We start from the raw sequence: 20,243 nt of genomic DNA on the forward strand, positions 1-20,243 counted from the left end.
TAGAAAATACATTAAGCTATCAAATGATGGAGATTGACCTTGAAAACATTCTGGAATTCCCAATTATCACCCCATCATGTTTTTATGTAATGATGACTCTGTCCTCAGGGATAATATCAGGTTAGCCCTTCGGAAAAAACATATTTGCAGGTTTAACTGTAACCTCTAGCGTGATGTTCTCCTACTGTGTATTTCTGTTGTTGTTGTTTGTATTTGGTCTTTGTTTCAGTGTAATCAAAATGTAATTAAAAATAAGGAAAAACGCCACTTCAGTATCATGTTTAAGACATTTCAAGGCCTTAAATTCAGATTATTGGATATTTTAACACCCTGTAGACACCCTGGGTCCTTGGTTGAGTGGTACGTGTCCACATACTGGCCACATTGTATGACGTTACATTTTGAAAAGGAAAAGGGGAATTATATAGAAAATGTCTTATCTTTTAGTCCCATTAAACACATGAGATTTTATCTCTGAAGGAGTCTGCAGTCTCTCCTCCTTAGGTCCAGATGGACAGTGGTCAGTCAGACTCAGCCAGCTGGCCTTTATCCTCACAGACGATGACCTCGGTGAGACCATTAGGGTTAACTAACTCTCGCAAAACTAATGAATGAGAAAAGACAGGGACAGGATAAAAAATAGGCACCGGGGAGGGAGGGAGGCAAAGTAATGAATAAAAACAAAAAAGGGCAGAGGGGAGGAAGTGTAGAAGGTCCCAGATTAAATCAGTAAGATTGGTGACTCAGCGAGCGACGACAGAAGGAGGATGAGGAAGAATATGGCAGGCATGAACTGTGACTTTTTAATTTAAGAAAAACCTCCAACAGCATCACATTCATTCATTTCTCCTCTGCAGCAAACACAACTCTTAAAAAAATAGTGTACGGTGCTTTCGCACATGTGAGCGTCACGATCCTCCTTCTTTAAACAAAGCTGGAAACAATAAAAGTGGCACGGCCCTAATGACAAAAGGCTGATTGTGGTCAGAGTGTTGCAGGAACAGATGAGAGGAGGATTATAGGAGGATTACACCCATCTGATGACAACAAATGTAATTATTGTGTTACCGAAAAAAACCAACAGAATAAAGATTGCTCTGAAATAGAAAATGATTGGACTAATTTGAGGGTTAAATGGAGTTTGACTCTGTGATGACGCACATAAGCCTACAGTTTTCTATTTAATTTAGCCTCCAAAAACACTTTTTGCAGATTTTAGAGCTCAAATGGGATTTTGCATCTTTTGACATTTCTCAAAAGACTGTGTGACCTTAACAGGAGTGGAAGTAACCAAGTACAACTGCTCGCGTTACTGTAATTAAGTCTTTTTTTTTGGGTACTTCAAGCCTGGACATTTACTGCCACTTAAGTACACATTACAATAATCTACTTTGCTGCTATGATTTAGAAGGGTAGATTATGTTTGCCATAAAAATACTTGGTATTTATAGTGATATATGGATTTATCTTACAGTCCTAGTATATGTTTAATACACAAAAACATTGCATAAGCATCCATGACACATTGAGCTACTACAGGATACTTTCAGATTGGCCATATATTCTATATATAAAGATATCTTTTGGGCTTTTTTATGCCTTATTTTGATAGGACAGGTTAAGATAGACAGGAAAGTGGGGAGAGAGAGGGATGACGACATGCAGAAGGTGGGTATGTTTTCATGTACTTACTATGTAATAACTTACTATCATTTCCTTATGGGTATATAAGGGTATATATATATTGTCTAGTTCCCCAGTTGGTTTTCATGTACTTAGTAGGTAATAGTCAATAGTACCATTTTTATATTTTTTTGTGGGGCGGCTGAACAAAACTGTGTGTCCCACTGGTAGGTCAGTACGGCTGGCAAGGTATCCTAGAATCCCTTCCAACTCTGGACGTTTTTATCTTTATTTCTAATGGAGTATGGGAATTTCCCAGGATGAGCCACCGACTGGAAAAATGGATGCAGATCAAACAGATGCTAGAATGACCCGTCTCCCAGAGAGCAGGACAGCCGGAGGAAAGGTAGCAAATAAAAAGGAATGAGAGGAGATTTTAACTGTTGCAACATCAACAAATCTCAGGGATTTGACTAAGACAGGAGAGACAGTAACTGTCTTCATATGAGGCAAAATTGACTGATTCCATCCATCTGGATATAATCACAACCTGCCCTCCAGCCCAGCATATACAGAACAGTTCTTGCAGGCAATCATGACAGTACTGTTTTATATATATATGAGTCAAACACCCTATCAAATTGGTGTATGTGGCTATGAGGCAATGAACCTACAGTTGCAGACAAAATGAAGGTAAATGTATTTGGTATTTTACTTCAGAAAATAGCTGCAAAAAGCACTGTTGTACAGTATGGCCTGAATTACCTGTCATTAATCATTATTGCTCTGCAGATCTGACACGCTCATACCAACGCTGTATGCGACCTTCACCACCCAAAACACCTCCTCATGCGCTTAACGCTTTCAGTCCCTCCAGGAAGTCCAATCATTGTAGTTTCCTGGCAGTTTCACCAATCATAGCAGTCCTACATGCAAACGGTTGAGCTATACGTCACCAAAGTACAGGCAATTTTATTCTCACTGGAACAATTTTTCACCGTATTGCAATTTCAGTGCTAAAAAATGGATTGCTAGTTTTTTGAAAAAACTCCCACAAAATGTTGTGACTTTAGATAGAGAGAGAGATACTTTATTTATTTTACTTAGAAGCCAACACAGAAGTTACACAAACTGCAGTTCTTCAAACGGCCACTAGAGGCTGGCTCCAGCAGTGAGTCAATCTCCATAAGGTCTCATATTAAATTGTCCAACTTTACAGCAGAAATAAACATGTTTACAGCCTGGTTCAAAAAACTGTTTTCAGTCTCTATAGCTCATTTCCTGTCATGACGACACCTGTTTAAATTGAAGGGGCTGGAAGTTATACATAATTTAGGACATGACTGCTTTGAGTGACAGGTCTCATGGTTTAGGGTTTCAAGACAGCGTGAAGACCTACTGTAAATAGACCTAAACAGACCTAAATAGCAGCTAAAGAAGAAGAAGAAGCAGCAGGAAGGGACATAAAAGATTCTCACCACTTGCCCTTGAGCAAATAGTTTACTTTTCAGGGATCTCACAATCTTATTGCGTGACTTATCCTCACTGTACAAATGAAATGCTTCAGATCTGTTTTATAATCCCCTCTGATTTCACAGGGGGAATCACTCCGTGCTCTACAAGTGACCCTTCCTAAATAAGAAGTTCAATTTCAATTGGCTTGACCTCAGATGACCTGAGCGAAACACTTGATGCACCCTTTCAAAGTGGTTTATCCTGACTTAAAATGTTTCAATGAATAAGTAAAATTTAAAAAAGGGCTGTCACTTAACGGGAGGAGGACCATGAGAAAGAAAAGCACTTACATAATTGAAGGGATTTTCAGTTGGAGATCATGTTGAGGAGCTTAGCCAAGTAATATTTTGGGAGGAGGTTGCAGGGAAGCTGGTGTGAACTTCCTGCGAGCTCAGACGATGCCTCTGTCCTGACAAACACACGCTAACGTGCACAATCTGTCTACGTGTCTTTGACTTTCTTTTATTTCCACACACAGGCACGCACACCACCCACCCAAAGCACGAAACAGCGAATGTCAAGGTAGGTTCATTAAAAATAGATAAGAGTGCGAGAGTTCCTAAAAGCTGGAGAGAGGAGGCCCTGCTGGGCGAGGTGGGCGGCAGGTGAAAGGGTGAACAAGCAGGTCAGCCGTACATAAAATGAGAAGAGAGAGAGAACCGGGCTCTGAGCCATGTTTCAGCACACAGTCTGTTTTTATATAATCCTGAAGCTGTCAGGAGATTAGAAGGAATTTGATGCTGACGAGAGGGTACAGCCTAGTCGTCTTTACATCCAGATATGGCAGGAATCTGTCAGGTGTGACGAGCGTTGGCGCTCATGACAAGTGACAGAGGAAATATGCAGCAACGTGTCTTTCACCCGGAATAACTGCAGATCATAATTTCACCAGTTTTGTCGACTGTTTCTTTGGTAGAAAGTAGCTCTAATGGAAATGGGTCACAGTGAGGTCCTGCAGTAATAGTGTTAGTGCAGTGTTAGCGAACATGCCACAAAGATGTTATATGATAAAAACTGACATCTAATACCCACTACCCATATTACCTTCCTCAGCAATGCTGCTAAAAGCTCAGGCACATTCATAATGGCAGATGTACTGCCTCAGAAACAGCTAACCGCTAACAGCTAGCCAGGAATTAGCTCCGTTTTGAACTTGAATTAAACCAATTTATATGCTTTTTGCAAATCTTGACACTCTTATGTGGATTGATTGCACATAACACAAAGTTATGTAGAATTTTCAAAGTTATACACTCTCAATTTCTATGTAAGCAACATCCACTGGACTGAATGTTGACATAAAACACGAATCAAAATGGGGGAACAAACTGTATCTTGTGCACATGGAAGAGCACTTTGAGTGCTCGATGTAGTAAAACAAGGCCTCAATATATATTTTCTTCTTTACGGTCACTCCAGAACTCTACAAAGACAACTCCAAATCGAGTATAACCAGGATAATGTTGATGGAAAGAGATGTTGCTGTTGATTCTTTTTTACTTACTGCTGAGAGCTCCACAAACCATCTTGAAAAAATAAAACCAAAACTCTGTATATGATCGATACCTCTAGAGGCAGAAAGTGGGACCCTTTAATACATTGTTAGCCTGGCCTGACATGAGTGCACCTGTGTGTGTGTTTTCCACTGTAGCACACTGTACCTTGAGCAGTGTAGACCAGCTCGCTGTAGACTGTAGCGGGGATGATGGGGGCGGGAAGATCCAGCAGGAAACCTCTGAGGGCATCAGACAGAGACACCACATCATACTGGTCCAGATCCACTGAGACTGGATCTGAGAGGACAAAAGACAAACAGGAAGGGGAAGTGTTAAAGATTGTGTATATGAGTCAGTCCAACACTTTGTTCTAAAACAAGAAATCACAACTTCCAGATTATCTTACATTATTGTAAAATGCCAGATGTAAATATTCATGGTCCCACTGGTAGCCTGGTAACGAGACCGAATTGCTATTTCCTTTCATATAATTTATTAATTCTGACATTGTGTTCATGTTTCACTGAAATTGAATGACTGTTAATGTCGATTGCCATGAAGTCTCTTTACTGAGCAAATTTACTAACTCAAAAAATGATTTTACTGATTTTTATGAGATTTCAAACATGAATATAGCAGCAAACAACTATTTGCTATGTAAAAATATAGTGGAGTTTTCTCTCAGTCCCTCTGCCTGTGTTGTATCGCAGCCTCTCTGTGGTTTGTTTCCATAGCCGGTCTGCTCCGACTGAAACTGCTGTTTTTATCATCTACGTCGGTGAATTAAGGATTTATTTCCACCAAACCAGAGTTGGTGATTGTTCGAAACACTAACAGAGTTAGTTTTAATTAGTTTTATTCTGTTTCTGTCCACTTTGAATGAAGTTATGATGATCTGAAGGTAAAATGAGTGTTTCTGTCTCTGGAGTTTGGTGGAGAGTGATAGTGATATTACGGCTGTTTGTGGTTAAACTAAGGGTCAATCTCTGTAGGGATCCTTTCCATAATGCTGTCAGACAATCTGAGCCTGTCAGTGGAAAAAACTAAAAGTTTTAGTGGATGGACACATTTGTCCCCAAGGATTAGCTAACGTTACATAGCAGCCTGTTTCGTGGCTATTTTTTCAACTGTGAATTAAAGGTTTAGGTCAACCAAACCAGCGTTGGTGTCTGTTGGAAAGACTAACAAAAATACTTTTGGTGAGTTTAATTTGTTTCTGTGCTAAGTAAAATTACTGGTTTTGTCAATGGAATCTGGTCTGCTGCATTGCCAATTGTTTTGGTCTGAGATACTGGGACTTTGTATATATAACCTTTATGCTCTTAACTGAAAGTAGTTGCCACACACTGTAAGCTGAAGTGTGCAAACTATTGGGTCCCTAACGTTATATCTGGAAAATAAATGTGGGTTTGGGTCAGTGGTGATCTGATTGCCAAGAGTGCGTCAAGTCTCATGGTCAGTTGTTTCCGTGAAGAGGGGAAAACTGTCACTCAGCCAAAGATAAAAAAAGATGCTGAGATGTCCAACCCAGAAAGAGAATTTACAAAGTCTCTCCGCCTGTAGCCAAAACAACAGATAATGGGCCTGCGAGTGTCTGCGTGAGCGCTGCTGCAGATAAGCAAAGGACAAACCACACAGCGCCACGGGACATTCACCTCAACCTTCCTCCTCAACTCTCCTTCCCCTTCTCTGCTCTTTCTCTGCTCCGTCCTCCCCCAGCTTCTTCCTCTTTCCCCTTGACCTCTCTCTTCTGTTTGCATTTTATCTTTAATCTCCCTACGCCGGCTCCATTTGCTCCTCTCTCTCTTCCTTTTGGGTTTCCCTCCACCCTTCCTCATCCCATCCTCCCCCTCCGCGCCATACGCACCAGACCTTCTGGAGTCAAATTTGCTGTTAAATCCCATTGATTTGCCCCTCTAACTAATGCCTGAATAAACTTAACCAATCACCACAGGCCAGTAAACCACCACACCATTAATATCAATGGATGACCTCTTCACATCGCGGCACCGAGGCCTGTGTTATCGTGCAGTGATTTGTCTGGGGGATTCGATCATCCCAACACCCAGACAGAGCAAAATTTGTGTTGCCATGGGACCCAGGTTCATGAAAAGATATTAATACACTTTTTCTTGTGTGTGTGTGGTGTGTGTGTGTGTGTGTGTGTGTGTGTGTGTATGTGTGTGGGAGTGTGTGTGCATGCGTGGGTGGAGGGGTATTAGAGCATAAAACAATTTGACTCCTGAAGAGAAGATTGTAATTTGTTAATTTGAGGGTGCTGTTTTTTATTAGGCTGGGATTTGTGCTGGTCATAATGACAATGGTAATGGTGCAATATTAGTTTCTGGTTTCTCACTGAAGTCAGGGGTTGTTCAACCGATCCTCTTGTTTGATTTGGCTGTAAAAGCATAGTCACTCTGCACAAGGAGAGCTCTGTGTCAGACAATGGCAATATCTGCAAACCAGGATTTCCAATAAGGCAGATACTGTATGCATGAATCCAGACAATGTGTTGGCGGGTCATGAGTTACTTACGACTTCAAAGAGTGACGGGAACGACAAAAACGGCTTGTTTAGGACACTTTTTGCTGAGATATGTCTGTCTTTCCCACGCTAACAGCAAAATGGCACGATTGTTCTGAGGGAATGCACATGATTTCTTTGAAGTCACTGGGTTCATTATTTAGTGCTGTGAAGAATCAGACACACATAATCTGGACACAAATAAATAAGATTTTACAAGAATTTACCATAGGCCATTCACAGTGTTAAGAATGATTATGATAGAGAATGCGTGCAAGACAACAGCAGCTATTTGTTTGAGTCAGACACGGAGAAAATTGGTGTCTGATATCAAAAACCACCATTAATTGATTGTCTATTTAGCCAGGATCTATCTGTCCCCTAGTGGCATTAATCCCGGAGCTGTATGTGAATGACCCAGTTGACCTTCTGGTTGGTCTGAAGGGGCCTTCAGGGCAGCAGAGCTAAGTAAAGATGGGCCACACAACACAGCAGCCAAACAGTAAGAGCAGAAGACAGTAACAAGCCCATCTATAAACACAATAAACAATACAACAATAAAAAAAAATCATGTGAAATTTGAGCACTGTGCAACTGTGGACACCCCATAATGGATGGATGGATGCACTTGACCAGTTTTAAGCTGTTTTAGTGCTGAGGGAATAAAGAACCAGAGGAGGAGGAATCCGTATGAGGTGTTTGAAGAAATTGTTAAAAAGTTTGTAGTATACTTTATATAAAGATGGACAACGCTTCTCCACTTCCTCCCACTGTACAAAAATTAAGCCAAAATATCCCAGATTGGGTCAGCTGCAAAACAGCCGTCAGTGGTTGTAAAACATTACAAATATGTCTCTTTAATATACTGCGTGAACTTTCCATTTAGGTAATTACCTATCTAACTGCTGAAATAGCAATTAGCAAGCTGACTGGGTTGATGTGCTATCATGGCTGGCTAGCAAGCTAATGATGATGTTACCATAACATCACCACCTACAGTAGCTCACAACCAACCCTGCAAATAGTAACATCACAGAGATTCTAACACCGCCTACTTTCCAAGGACATGAAAATGAATTTTGCTGTACTTTCTCGCCTGTTCACAAACTTAAGATGCTGTTCTGGTGTGTGTGTGTGTGTGTGTGTGTGTGTGTGTGTGTGTGCGCGCTAGTTAGTCAGTCTGTGTCTAAGCCCAGAGGAGTTAGGGAATCCACAGGCCTGTGTTATGTGTTTTTCTGCCAAGGAGGATAGTAAATCCCTTTGTTAAGGAGTGTCTGCTGACTGGTTTATTGCAGATGTGGACCAGACAACTGTTGTGTATTAGCAGCTGTGAGACAGGTTTTGCTGGCATTAAAACCTGAGGTTCCCAGTAATGATTTCAGAAGTCAAGGAAGAGAACAAATGTTGTGTCCTTTCCTGCTGATAACCCTAAACCCCCATTAATCCACATTTTAATATCAACAATGGACCAAATGACTATGTGTATTTTAAAAGGTGCAGCAGCCTTTTAAGCTCATAGTTTTGGTTTATACAGCACATTTACACAAGTCTCTCATCAACTTTATTCATCTTCTTTGAAGTTGTTGGGGACAAATCCAAGTGAATATTGCACTTTGATTTCATCAGGTGGACATAAACAAGACTCATATTGAATGCTAATGTTGCTTTCTGTCTGCTGGATGTGTAAATAGCTTTTACAATAACATGATAGATATTGTTCGTTGTACTGCCCCCGTTTTAGCCAATTTATGAAATTATGCAGCTTTAAATTGTGTCAAGACAAAAGTAACGTTACATAGAGGCCTGGCTCTGTCAGGTCGAGTTATCTCCGAGGGGCAAAGTGAGGTGTGCTGGGCGGGAAGGCCTAAGTCAGCAGTGCAGCTTTAATCGCACCTAATGAAATAGAGCCGTATTCTGGGGTCACAGCCAATGCAGCATCATTACACCGCTCACTGAGGGATTGGGAACGAGAAATCCCCAGATCAATTCAATCCACTCGTACTCGTTCATTCTCTGTCTCTCTCTCCAAAATCTTTAAGTCTGAATTCTGTCTCATTCTAACCTTCTATTTTCTCTGCAGCCTTCCACAGAAAACATCAGCTTTCTCTGTTTACAGCCAAATTCTCCCATCAAGTCAACCTCTTATTAAGATCTGGTCCTAAAAGACTTGAAAATGTATCAGTGTAGTGGGAATACTTAAACACACAAGGTAGGAGGACTGATCCCATTCGTCTGCTCAGCTTAGCATTTTTGTAGAAACACAAATCTACACAAACTTCTACATGTACACTCAATTGGCTTGTTATTGATTATCACTTCATGTACACGTCTGGGTTGTGATGCATCGACGGGTTCAGGCAGATTTTTCTGAGCTTCCTCCCAAAGGACCAACTTCAACCGGTCACTTCGCCTTCGATCTGTTGCTTCTCAATCATGATTTCTCGCTCCATGAACTTTTCTTTTTTGTGGTTATTCTTGAGTTGTTTTACCTCTCTCCTCTGCCTCTTTGTGATTACATCATATCGGTGACTATAAACTCACACACGCACATGCACGTGACCAATTTCCTCTATGTACTTGATCCCTCAGCGAGCTAATCAAGGCTTTGTCTGACACTGGCTATAATGGATCAGTCGACAGATGGGCAGATGAATGGAAGGATGGATGAATGAATGAATGGATTGAATGAAGCTGGGTCAATAGTCAAGAGCAGTCGAGTTATTGGATTGCTGTATCTCACACAGGATCCATTTGGCAGGGACGGTTGATTGGCTCGTATCAGACTGGATGGAGTGGTAGAAGTACATAGATAATACAGTAGTTAGTATTTCCTGTTTGAAGGTCAAGTGAAGTCACTTTTATTGAGGGTATGCAGTTATATTGAAAGAAATATATTATTTTTATATTTATTTTTTATAAAACTGTAGGAATAAGATAGGAATATATGGGTGCCAGATTATATCATTGATCAGGCCCGAAAACTCAGGCCTGATAATTCTGTGCCACCCCATTATCCTTTCCTCTTCCACTCAGCACTGTCTTTCAGAGGCTGTATCGGGCTCCATTTAACAACTTGAGTGGAGATACTGATATATGAATTTAGATGTCATGCTGCATGTTGGGAATAACGCTTTAAAGATACTCTAAATTCTGGAAACAGAAATTCTAGGGTCCACAAACAGTGTTGGAATTGCATAGATTTAAAATGACTGGAAAGCTGAGACACATATTTCATGCCACCCCTGAATAAGTCAGTGCCCCACTCTTGTCCCCCCAGTCAAAAGAGTGTGGAAATGCCCCTGAGAGACCATAAACCATAAAGTATTTTTAACCCCCCGTCTTGATTTGTTGATGATATGGGTGCTCGCAAGTTGTAAACATACAAATCTTTCAACTTCCACATGAAGGTGGCATCAACACAGCATTTGCAATCACTACTGGGTAACATAAAAACAGATCTGTAAGCAGGGAAAACTTTTAATTTCCTCAGTCCATGCTGGGTGTGCCTGAACAATATTCTGCTCATAAATACAAGCAACATCGACAATAATGATTGAAAGAAGTCGGTCAAGGCTGTCAAATCTCGAACAGGCTCGTTGTTGTCTGCTGCACAGAGTTTTCCTGGAACAACAAGAAGAAAGAAAAGCAAGGCCTGTTTGATTTCTTTCAGATTGTCGTTGAGGTCATTGCAGCGAAGCGTTTCACACCAGAACACTGAGTATGTCTCTGTTATCTGGAATCAGAACGTACAGGTACTCTGCAGAGGTCGCATCAACGTAAAAAGCGTTTCAATGACCCCGTCTGTTCTGAACTAAAGGCTGTATCACTCTGCGCGCCGTCCAAGGCCATAATAAACAGAACAGACACGGAAGAAAGACGCACTCTGACTGAACTTGAACTTGAGCCACAGGAAATTTGAAGGACAAAATCAATCCCCTGTTCATACACAATGACGGCAGTATGGCCTAATCAGATAAAGCTGCACTAATGTAATACACAAAACCCCTGTGTTCATCTCTGTGCATTGTGTGTGCGTTTTGTGTGTGCAGCAAGCATTCCAATAAGAATCTCATTACACTACAAAAGCTGTGTGATCATCTGCTCTCGCCAGCATTACAGCGCTCTGATTCAGTCAAACAAGCGATTTTATGCAGAGCCGTGGATTCGTGGAAAAGTAGGTCCCGGCTAATCCAATAGCGGTGATTAAACTAAAGCAGAGAGAGTTAGCGATGGATGGAGGCAGAATTAGCTGTCAAACAAAGAATTACAGTACATAGTATTATTTGAATAATCGTCATAAAGATTTTCATTTAAATCAGTGCTGAGTGCTGAGAGAAGAGCAGTTCTTGAGGGTTCTTGATAAGTTATTATTATTATTATTATTATTAACTAAACATTGCCATGGCAGCAGTCAGGATTTCTGCTCACACCTGAAATAATGATCTTGAAAATCAAATGACATAATCTACATGATATTCACTGCAGTGGATTACTGTATTTACTCAAAGGGAAACAAGTGTTTTACAGGATCAATAGTAGAGATAATCTGACATAATGCAGATGAAATTAAAGGACGGCATTACATGTTCCATCGTCTCACTGTGTCACGTAATATTAATGTTCAGTTTGCGTACAGTAAAGCAGAGAAATATGCTATCTGAATATGATATCTGTGTAATATCTGCAGTGGCGGACCAATTTTCAATGGGGTGGCAGAGAAATGACTATTATATAAACATAAAAAGGTGTCCAACTACAAAATAAAGGGCTGATTTTGGTACTCTACATTATTTGGAATTCAGTTTATAACAATTTTCAGTGTATCCAACATTTCTTCTCTTATTCCTGCAGGTAAAGTAACAAAGAAGCTTACACAAGCTTACACGTAACATAGACAATAATTATTTCAATGAGGACTCTCAAGACAAACATGTTAAAAGATAAACACGGTCTTAAGGTTTTTCACATCTTTTTGCTGTTTTTCTGTGTCTGCATCTTCTCATCCGACCTGACAGAAGTGATCAATGTTCAAACCCACGATGGAGAAAATCTCAAAGTGGAGACAAACAGTGGAGTCACTGTTTCTTATTGAACCAACAACAAAACCACACTGTGTCTTTTTTTATTAAATTAATAAATGTTCATCTTCCATCCTGAAGCTCCTATTTATACGTCCCCATAAACGGACAGATCAATCATGGGTTTGCTGATTCATGAAGTAACACAGGAGGGTTAATACACTCCTAACAGATACAATCTGTGTAAGTGTGTGTGTGTGTGTGTGTGTGTGTGTGTGTGTGCGTGCGTGCGTGTGTGTGTGAGTGTGAGAGAGAGAGAGAGGTCAAGAAAGTTGAAGAAATATGGAGGGAGAAAAACAGTCAGAAGGTTTTTAGTCGTATGACTCCAGTTTATCAGAAGCTAAGTTCAGCATTGTGTTTTTGCATGTACGCACATACGTTAACACACCCCCCCCACACACACACACCCACACACACACACACACACCCAGGGTGATAGAAAGCAGGGGTGACAGACGCTGCAGAACAACTGCACTAACACACTGATCTTGCGTCTGACACCAGTGGGGAATACTGGAGGTGACAGACGATGGAGGATCCTCAGTGTGATGAACTCGTCTGTTTTTACCACAAACCGAAAGCAGATGAGCAATAATCAGCTGAGCATGACACAGACACACACACACACACACACACACACACACACACACACTTGAACTTCTAAAAACACAACATGGAAAAACCTCTAAAACCGCACTGACTCGACAGTAAGCCGGTCGTTACAAACTCGTGCTGTGCAGCCAAACTGTGAACTGGGACTTCACCTCCATGCTGACTGAAACGTTACACAGCTCAAATATTACAACTAATATCTACGATTCCAACTGTCAAACTCCATCTGCTGACGAAGATCATGTGGTATGACCGAAAACTCCAGAGCTACTGCTAAATAGACCCCTGACTCCCAACCGAAAATGAGGTAAAACTTCAATTTTTTTTTTGTGTTCATTTTTTTTTTTTTTTGTACTACTTAACTGTTACTGTTGAATGTAATCTGAAATGTCATGAAAATATCGATATCGACCTATACAGGTCTATACAATAGTATCCAAGATGGTGATAAGTTTGGATATCGACAGATGTCTGTATCCCGAAGATTACAGACATGGATCTTTGATATGTTCTATGGTATACAGATCTGGATACATTTCCACCTTCCAGATACAGGTCCTTTTTGTCCAGTGTAGGCCATCTTAACTTAGTAAATTCTTCAGCTAGGATTCTTCCGTAACAACTAAATTCCTACCCAAAAATAAGATGAATGCAGTTAGGAAAAATACCAAAAATCCTAAACGCCATCCTAAACTGAGATAAGATGAGATCTCAGACTTTGAAAGTTTCTGTCATGAGGCAAATAAAAAAAAAAAAAAAAAAAAAAAAAAAAAAAAAGCTGACCAAGACTATTATCATAAAATGTAAATAGACTGCACTTAAATAGCGCCTTTCTAGTCCTCAGTCCACTAAAAGCACCATACGCTGCACCCATTCATACACGGAAGCAAAACATCAAGGTCAATGTGGGGTTCATCTTTGGGGGTGTCTTGCTCACAGACACTTGCTCAAGGACACTAATTTGCGAGCACGCTCCCAGGTTAATCCAGCCCTGCTCCTGATACTGTAGGGTTCAGGAGTTGAAACCGCTTCTGGGAATGAACTCCTCCTGAACCTCCTTTAAATATGAATCACACTTTATCTTTCACTTGTTTCAGAGTCACAAAGACATAATTCTCTCTGAGATGAGTCTTTCACCAGCATGAGAGGAAATGACGTCAAGTTAAAGTGATGTGAGAGGATTTCTGAATTCTTCTCTTAGCTATATTTAACCCATGTTTAGTATGATAGGGGGAAAATGCCTTAACATCTGTTCTGATTGGTCTAAAGTCTTGGCATTTGGTACAGACAAACTTTGGGTGAGTATCTAACAGCACATACTTAATCACTTTTATCACTGGTCAAAGTAGGAATTTTTGAAAAATCCTTTTTTAACTGCATATGTGTGCATGTCTTTGATATTCAGCTTCTAGATATAAACAGTTGATTGTGCTCCTTGTAGTTTCTGAGATATAACCAATTTCTTACATTTTTGTGTGCAACTTTTATCTTTATGGAATATGTAGACAGAACCATATGTGTGTACTGATAATAATGAATAGCCCTTATTGCTTATTCTATGGCATTTTCTACCATTTTAAGAAATAAAAAAACAGTAGTCCCAAAGACTAAATATTAAGTATGAATAGACTTAATTGAAATTGAAAATTTCAGTTGGGAGCACAAATGGGTTGAAGGAAGAAAGAATGTTTTTACAAGATGAAACCCTTTGGTTTGGATACATTACACTGCCATTAAAGCGCTGTGTGGTTCTTGTTTAAGTGAGCATGCATATTTAATCGTCAGTGTGACTGTACCTTTCTGTAAGTTTAATTCTTTTTGTGAGTAGTTTAATGTTGGTTTCAGGAGTGCAATTTGTCCACTAAAACACACTAGACTGTGGAGACTAAACACACTTAAACACTGAGGGGAAAAACACACCATTAAGAACGATGTAAGTGTTTGTGATGAAATATTTCTGCTTTAAACTTTACTACACTCTGTAATGGGCCTGCAGATGCTTTGGGTTTATGTGTCTTTATGCACATACTGGCACATTTGATAGCTTTTATGTGTATTTCCCTACAACAAGCGGTTTTACTACGCACTTTATATGTATCAGGGACATATTTTCGTGTTCATGTTCTTCCTCCCATATTCATTGTTGAAGTCTGAGGGCTTTGCTTTGAAAAGTGTCAACTTGTGCTCTGAGCAGCACCTTGGCAAGAGAGAAACAGAACTGAACAAGACAGTGATGGATTTAGTAAAGAAAGAAAAGTCGGGAAAGAGAAGAAAATAGCGACAGAAACATTCCTTCCTCACTAACCACAGGGCGAAGTGTGCAGGGTTCAGTGTGTGTGTGTGTGTTTATGTGTGTGTTTGGTCCCCGGGGTGACAATCTCAGTGTGAACTCTCTGAACTTATTCTGTTTCTAAACTGAATACAGTCAAATATTTCCCATCAGTGCTGCTGTGCAGGAGTTTGCTGTGTGTTGAAATGTGTGTGAAATGTATGTGTTAGCGTAGCGCAGTGCATATTTGTGTGATTGAACCCGCTCACCTCTCCGTCTGCCCATCCGTCCTTGGCATTCTGCTCACACACACTGATATCACAACATGGACTCCGATAGATGCAACAGGAGGACGGAGAGGGAAGAATAAAACGCAGAGAGAGAGGGAGAGAAAGGGAGGTAGAAACTCTCAAACTGGCAGACGAAACAAAGAGATGTGAAAAAACTGAAGCAGACTGAAAAGAGAAGTTCATCCAAAGGCCAAAATTTAATAATAGTTGAGAGAGAATTGGTATTAAAGAATAAATCAGCTCCTCTGAAAAAAAAGCACTTCTCACACAGATCTGGTTTTCATTTGTCAGTCTCACAGGCTCAATACATGCTGCATCCATCCAAATAGCTTGAGTTTCATTTTTCATTTCAAATACAGATAGTTTTCATTGTTTGAGTTCACACAGAGTGTGAAAGCTAAAAGCTCTGCAACTTTAAAACTGCACTTCTGTGAACAGCCACTAGAGGCTGGCTCCAGCAGTGAGTCAGTCTCCATAAGGCGGCTGTTTTCAGTAATCAGGCTTCATTCAGTTCCACCTCTTTGCCCATGTTTGCATTAGCCGGGAGCCGTTGGAGTCAGGACTGCCAAGATGGCGACGTCCACACTGAACTAGATAGGGTCCACTGTATGGGAAGGGTGAGTGGAGGGATCAGTTTGTTACAACCCTGGTCCTTTCCATCACAATGTTTTCTCTCATTTATTCATGTATATTAAAGGGCTGAATTACCTGCGCTACAATGACTGACATGTTAAAGTAAGGATAATGTACTTTAATTTCCACACCACTAACGGAAATACTGTTTTCATTCCACTAATTAACTCCAATCCCTTCTACTTTGCTGCTTTTTTAAACATCAATGAAAGGCAACACATCCCTCAGATGTTTCAAATTAAAAGCATAATAGAAAGGGGAATGATTGTCTTCTGAGCGACTTTCATGTTAAGTATAAATTCAAATTAAGTTAGTGAACAAGGCAAACAAGACAGGATCAAACCAGGGGGAACATATTTCATTGTGGCTACACCATCGGGCAACCAAGCCCAGCCGAGGAGATCCCATCCGGGTTTGGACAGATTTTCATAGCATTTCCCTTGAAATTAGTTATCCATTGATGAAGAGCATTATAAAGAATGTAGTGATGGACGTTTGAATAGTTGTTCTAGTGTTTTATTTATTTATTTTCTGTATATCTTGTTCTATATGTTGTATTTTAATATGTTGTGATTTTGTACAGCAGCTACCTTGGCTGGCTCTCATAAGATATTTTGATCTCAATGGAACTTCTTGGTGAAATAAAGATTAAATAAAATAAATAAATAAGACGATGATCTACCTGTAGGGCTACACCTGGGTAAAAACATTCACAAAACCGCCATTTCAGGGACACTCTGTGTGACTGTGGGTTAGGACTGAGACTAAATAAAATGTTATCTTGCAGGCACACAGTGAGAGGAAAAGAGAACAAAAGATGTCAAAGGCTGAGCTGTGTGTGTTTCTAACAGCCGGTGGAGCCACAGGTATCGCTTTAGTTGTTCATGTTACAGGGCAACATATGGCAGAGATAAGAATCTGAGACAGGAAGTGAGCTTACAGAGATGAAGAGAAGAGGAGACGAGAGAAGAGAAGAGGAGAAGAGAGGCAGAGACATATGTATATATGCAGGTTATCAAGGCCGTTATAAATACATCCAAACAGTATCTGCAGACAGGGAGTCAGGCTGTGTGTTGTCAGACGACACACTGGCGCTGTGCGAGAGATGACATCATTGAATGGATGCTGGGAGCTTGTTCAGTGTTCAGGGAGGAGGAGGAGGAGGAGGAGGAGGAGGAGGATGGTGCTGGAGAGAAATTTTCTGTGGGTGTGATGTACATCTTTGAATTTAGTCGACTTTGAGTACAGCAACTAGCAGTTCATTAAAAATCATCTTTTGGTGAATATGATGGTTTTCTGATTCTGATGCAACGTCTTATTCAACAGTACAGTAGAAGAAGTATAAATGTGTGTTTAGATATCTGTTATTAATATTCAAGGTTTCAGTGGAGAGGTTGTGTTTTCAACACAGACTCAGTTCTGGATTTGTGCAAATGTGTCAACAGATCAACCAGATATCTGCCAGTCCTACTTTGATCTAAACACACAGATGTTAATTTTTCTCTTTGCCTACCGCACATTTTACCGTTTTGAAGTTCCCAGAACAAAGACATGTTCAGACCAACACTGGTATTGTACAAAAGCTCATTTGTGCGCTCCAGGCTCAGACTCCATTGTGTAGAAGGACCTTCAAAACTTTCGCGTGACCTTCTGCGATCAATTGGGTCTGTCGAGGTAGGCCTTTGTCAAGGGAACAGTCACCATCAGGACTCTCTTTGACATCTCCTGAGCCATGCCATGAAGGATGTTGAGGTGTAACGCTTTGATTCTGCTGGGCACAGTTCTGTGATGTGTTTGCGACGCTGTTGTTGTCTGTCCTCAAGGCGACTTAATTCCCCACCAAGTGGATTTTTGTTGACTTGCTCAGATTTTGTTGTTTTGGTTATGTGTTCCTAACATAGGTAAAGAGGCTGCATAGTTAAAGTGTTTCCTTTTTGTGTGTTGTTACTATTGGGATACTGCACAGGGTGTTTTATTTTCAAAGTTGACCAGATTCTCTATTCTCTATCTGACTTCCTGCCAGCTCAATCTGCTCTGTGCAGAATGGTCTATTTTTGATGGAAGCCCATCAAGTATTCTCTGCGGAGCAGAACGGGCAGCCACTTCTGGGACGCTTATGAAACACACTGCGGCACTTCTGGTGGAAACACGAGCACCGCCTAGAACGGCAGCAATCAGCTCTGGGAGCCGCATCGCAGCCATGCTCATTGGAATCAAGCAGGAATTCCTTGCAGAGGTGTTTGAGGATGCAAGCCTCTGCCTTATGAGCCCGGCCACACCTTCAGCATCACTGGCCATCCTAGGTCCACTTAATGACGTGGGTGGTGGTGAACTTCTGAAACCCTGGGCAGGAGTTTGGGAGGTGCTCTTTGCAGTCACAGTGTGGACATTATGGCTTGGGGTTGGGATTCGGTGTCGATTAAGAAGGTTCAGGAGGGCTTGTGTACTCAGTGGTGTTGAGAAGGACACAGGTTCGCTTCCAACCTGCGGCCCTTTCCTGCAAGTCTTCCCCCCCTCTCTCTATATCTGACTGTGTATCTTCAACTGTCCTGTCAAATAAAGGCATAAAAAGCCCCAAATATATCTTAAAACAAGTATGTTCCGGGGCACTATAGGTAGGACACTACAGTAGGATGGGTTAACTGCAGAGGACAAATTCAACTATACATTGCAATGTGTATGAGTGTGCCCTTGAGCAAGGTCCCGAACCCCTAACTGCCCCAATGGCACTGCCACGTGGCAGCCCATCAGTTAAACATGTTTCCACATTTTCATATCAATGAGCCCTGTAAATGTGATCATTTTAGTGATGTGCGTAAAAAATAGACTTGACTTCTCAATTGAGGATTAATGAAGTTAATCTTAATCTTAATGTAACAATAAAGTTGCTTCTTTTCTATTCACTATTGTAAACAGCAAATTCAAACTTAAAAAATACCCTGTATCCTCCATCGTAAACTCCATCTGCAAAATAATGTAAATATCGAATGATGTGCTCAAGTCCTCCATCTCTACAATCTCCGCCAATGGCAACTATGACACAGTCAAGGTTAGAAAGACTGATTATTGGTTCTAAAAAGTTAACTGTGATGTGAACTTTGGTCTCCAGCATGAAAGTTAGACAAGCTACACGCCCATCCATTACCCCGACCTCCACACCCTTACTTTATGTCTCACTACATAATGAATACACTACTTCCTGCATTTGCACTGAACACTGGCACTGGATGTAAAAGGGAGAAGCAAAGTATTCAAATATGAACATAATTTCTAGGATCAGAGCAGCTACAATTCAGCTCTACACAGACACACACATGCATCTCGAACATCTTGTTTTCTCTCTTAAGATGAAGAAATACTGAATGTAAGCCCACAGAAAAAGAGTGAAAGGCTGCAGAGAGGAGAAAAGAGGCTTTACTTCACTACACTGCGAAACTTGGAACTCAACCATCAATTTTGCCAAATTCTTCTATTAAGACACAAAGACACACCTCTGCAGCCAGAAGCTTTTATGTTTCCACCTCACGTCCATTGTGCATCAGTGTGTTAGTGTGTGAGTGTGCGCATTAGTGTGTTAGTGTGTGAGTGTGTGTGCATCAGTGTGTTAGTGTGTGAGTGTGTGCGTGGTTGCACTTCTTCGCTCCCCAGCTGACTGTAAAAACACCGGCTTCTAATAGGTTATTGACGGGCGCCAGAGGAAGATGATGACATCACCTCCAACCAATAGCAGGGCCAGGGGGCCGACAGACGACAGGAAGGACGGACGGGGAGGATGGAGGGATGGAGAGATGGAAGAAAAGGACGGAGAGATGGAGCAGAGGAGGCTCTTTTAATTTGTGTTTTGCTGAACTCAGCGGCTTCTGTCAGCGAGGCAGGGAGGGGAAGAAAAGGGACGGTGATGAATGAGTGGATAAAAAAAGGGGAGAGAAAAAGATAGAAGATGAGAAGGGGGGGATTGGAGAGTACATAAAGGAGGAGCAGTGAAATAAAAGATTATTTAATGGCTTCAGGGCTGCAGATTGGTTGATGGGTTGTTAGCAGTGAGCTAACGGATTGAATGGGAGGATGGGGAAGAGAGAAAGTCTCCCCATCTATCTGAAGATTCTCATCACGTCTGCTGAAGTTTGAGAAATGATTACACAGACAGAAGTGATTATTGATTGTTTATGTGTGTGGGTGAGCTGCAGCACGTCTCTATACGTTT

At 41.0% G+C, this 20,243-nt stretch overlaps 1 protein-coding gene across 2 annotated transcripts in view; it reads right to left on the reverse strand.

Moving 5' to 3' along the window:
• The window catches only part of pik3r3b (phosphoinositide-3-kinase, regulatory subunit 3b (gamma)), a 211,258-nt gene that overhangs the window by 110,684 nt on the left and 80,331 nt on the right, over positions 1 to 20,243 (reverse strand). For both annotated transcript variants that reach the window (XM_051375751.1, XM_051375752.1), the window contains one exon: positions 4,800 to 4,931. In XM_051375751.1, the coding sequence (XP_051231711.1) occupies positions 4,800 to 4,931 (132 nt within the window). The remainder of the gene's footprint in view (positions 1 to 4,799; positions 4,932 to 20,243) is intronic.

This window comes from Dicentrarchus labrax, unplaced genomic scaffold (genome assembly GCF_905237075.1).
Source record: "Dicentrarchus labrax unplaced genomic scaffold, dlabrax2021, whole genome shotgun sequence".
Lineage (NCBI taxonomy): Eukaryota > Metazoa > Chordata > Actinopteri > Moronidae > Dicentrarchus > Dicentrarchus labrax.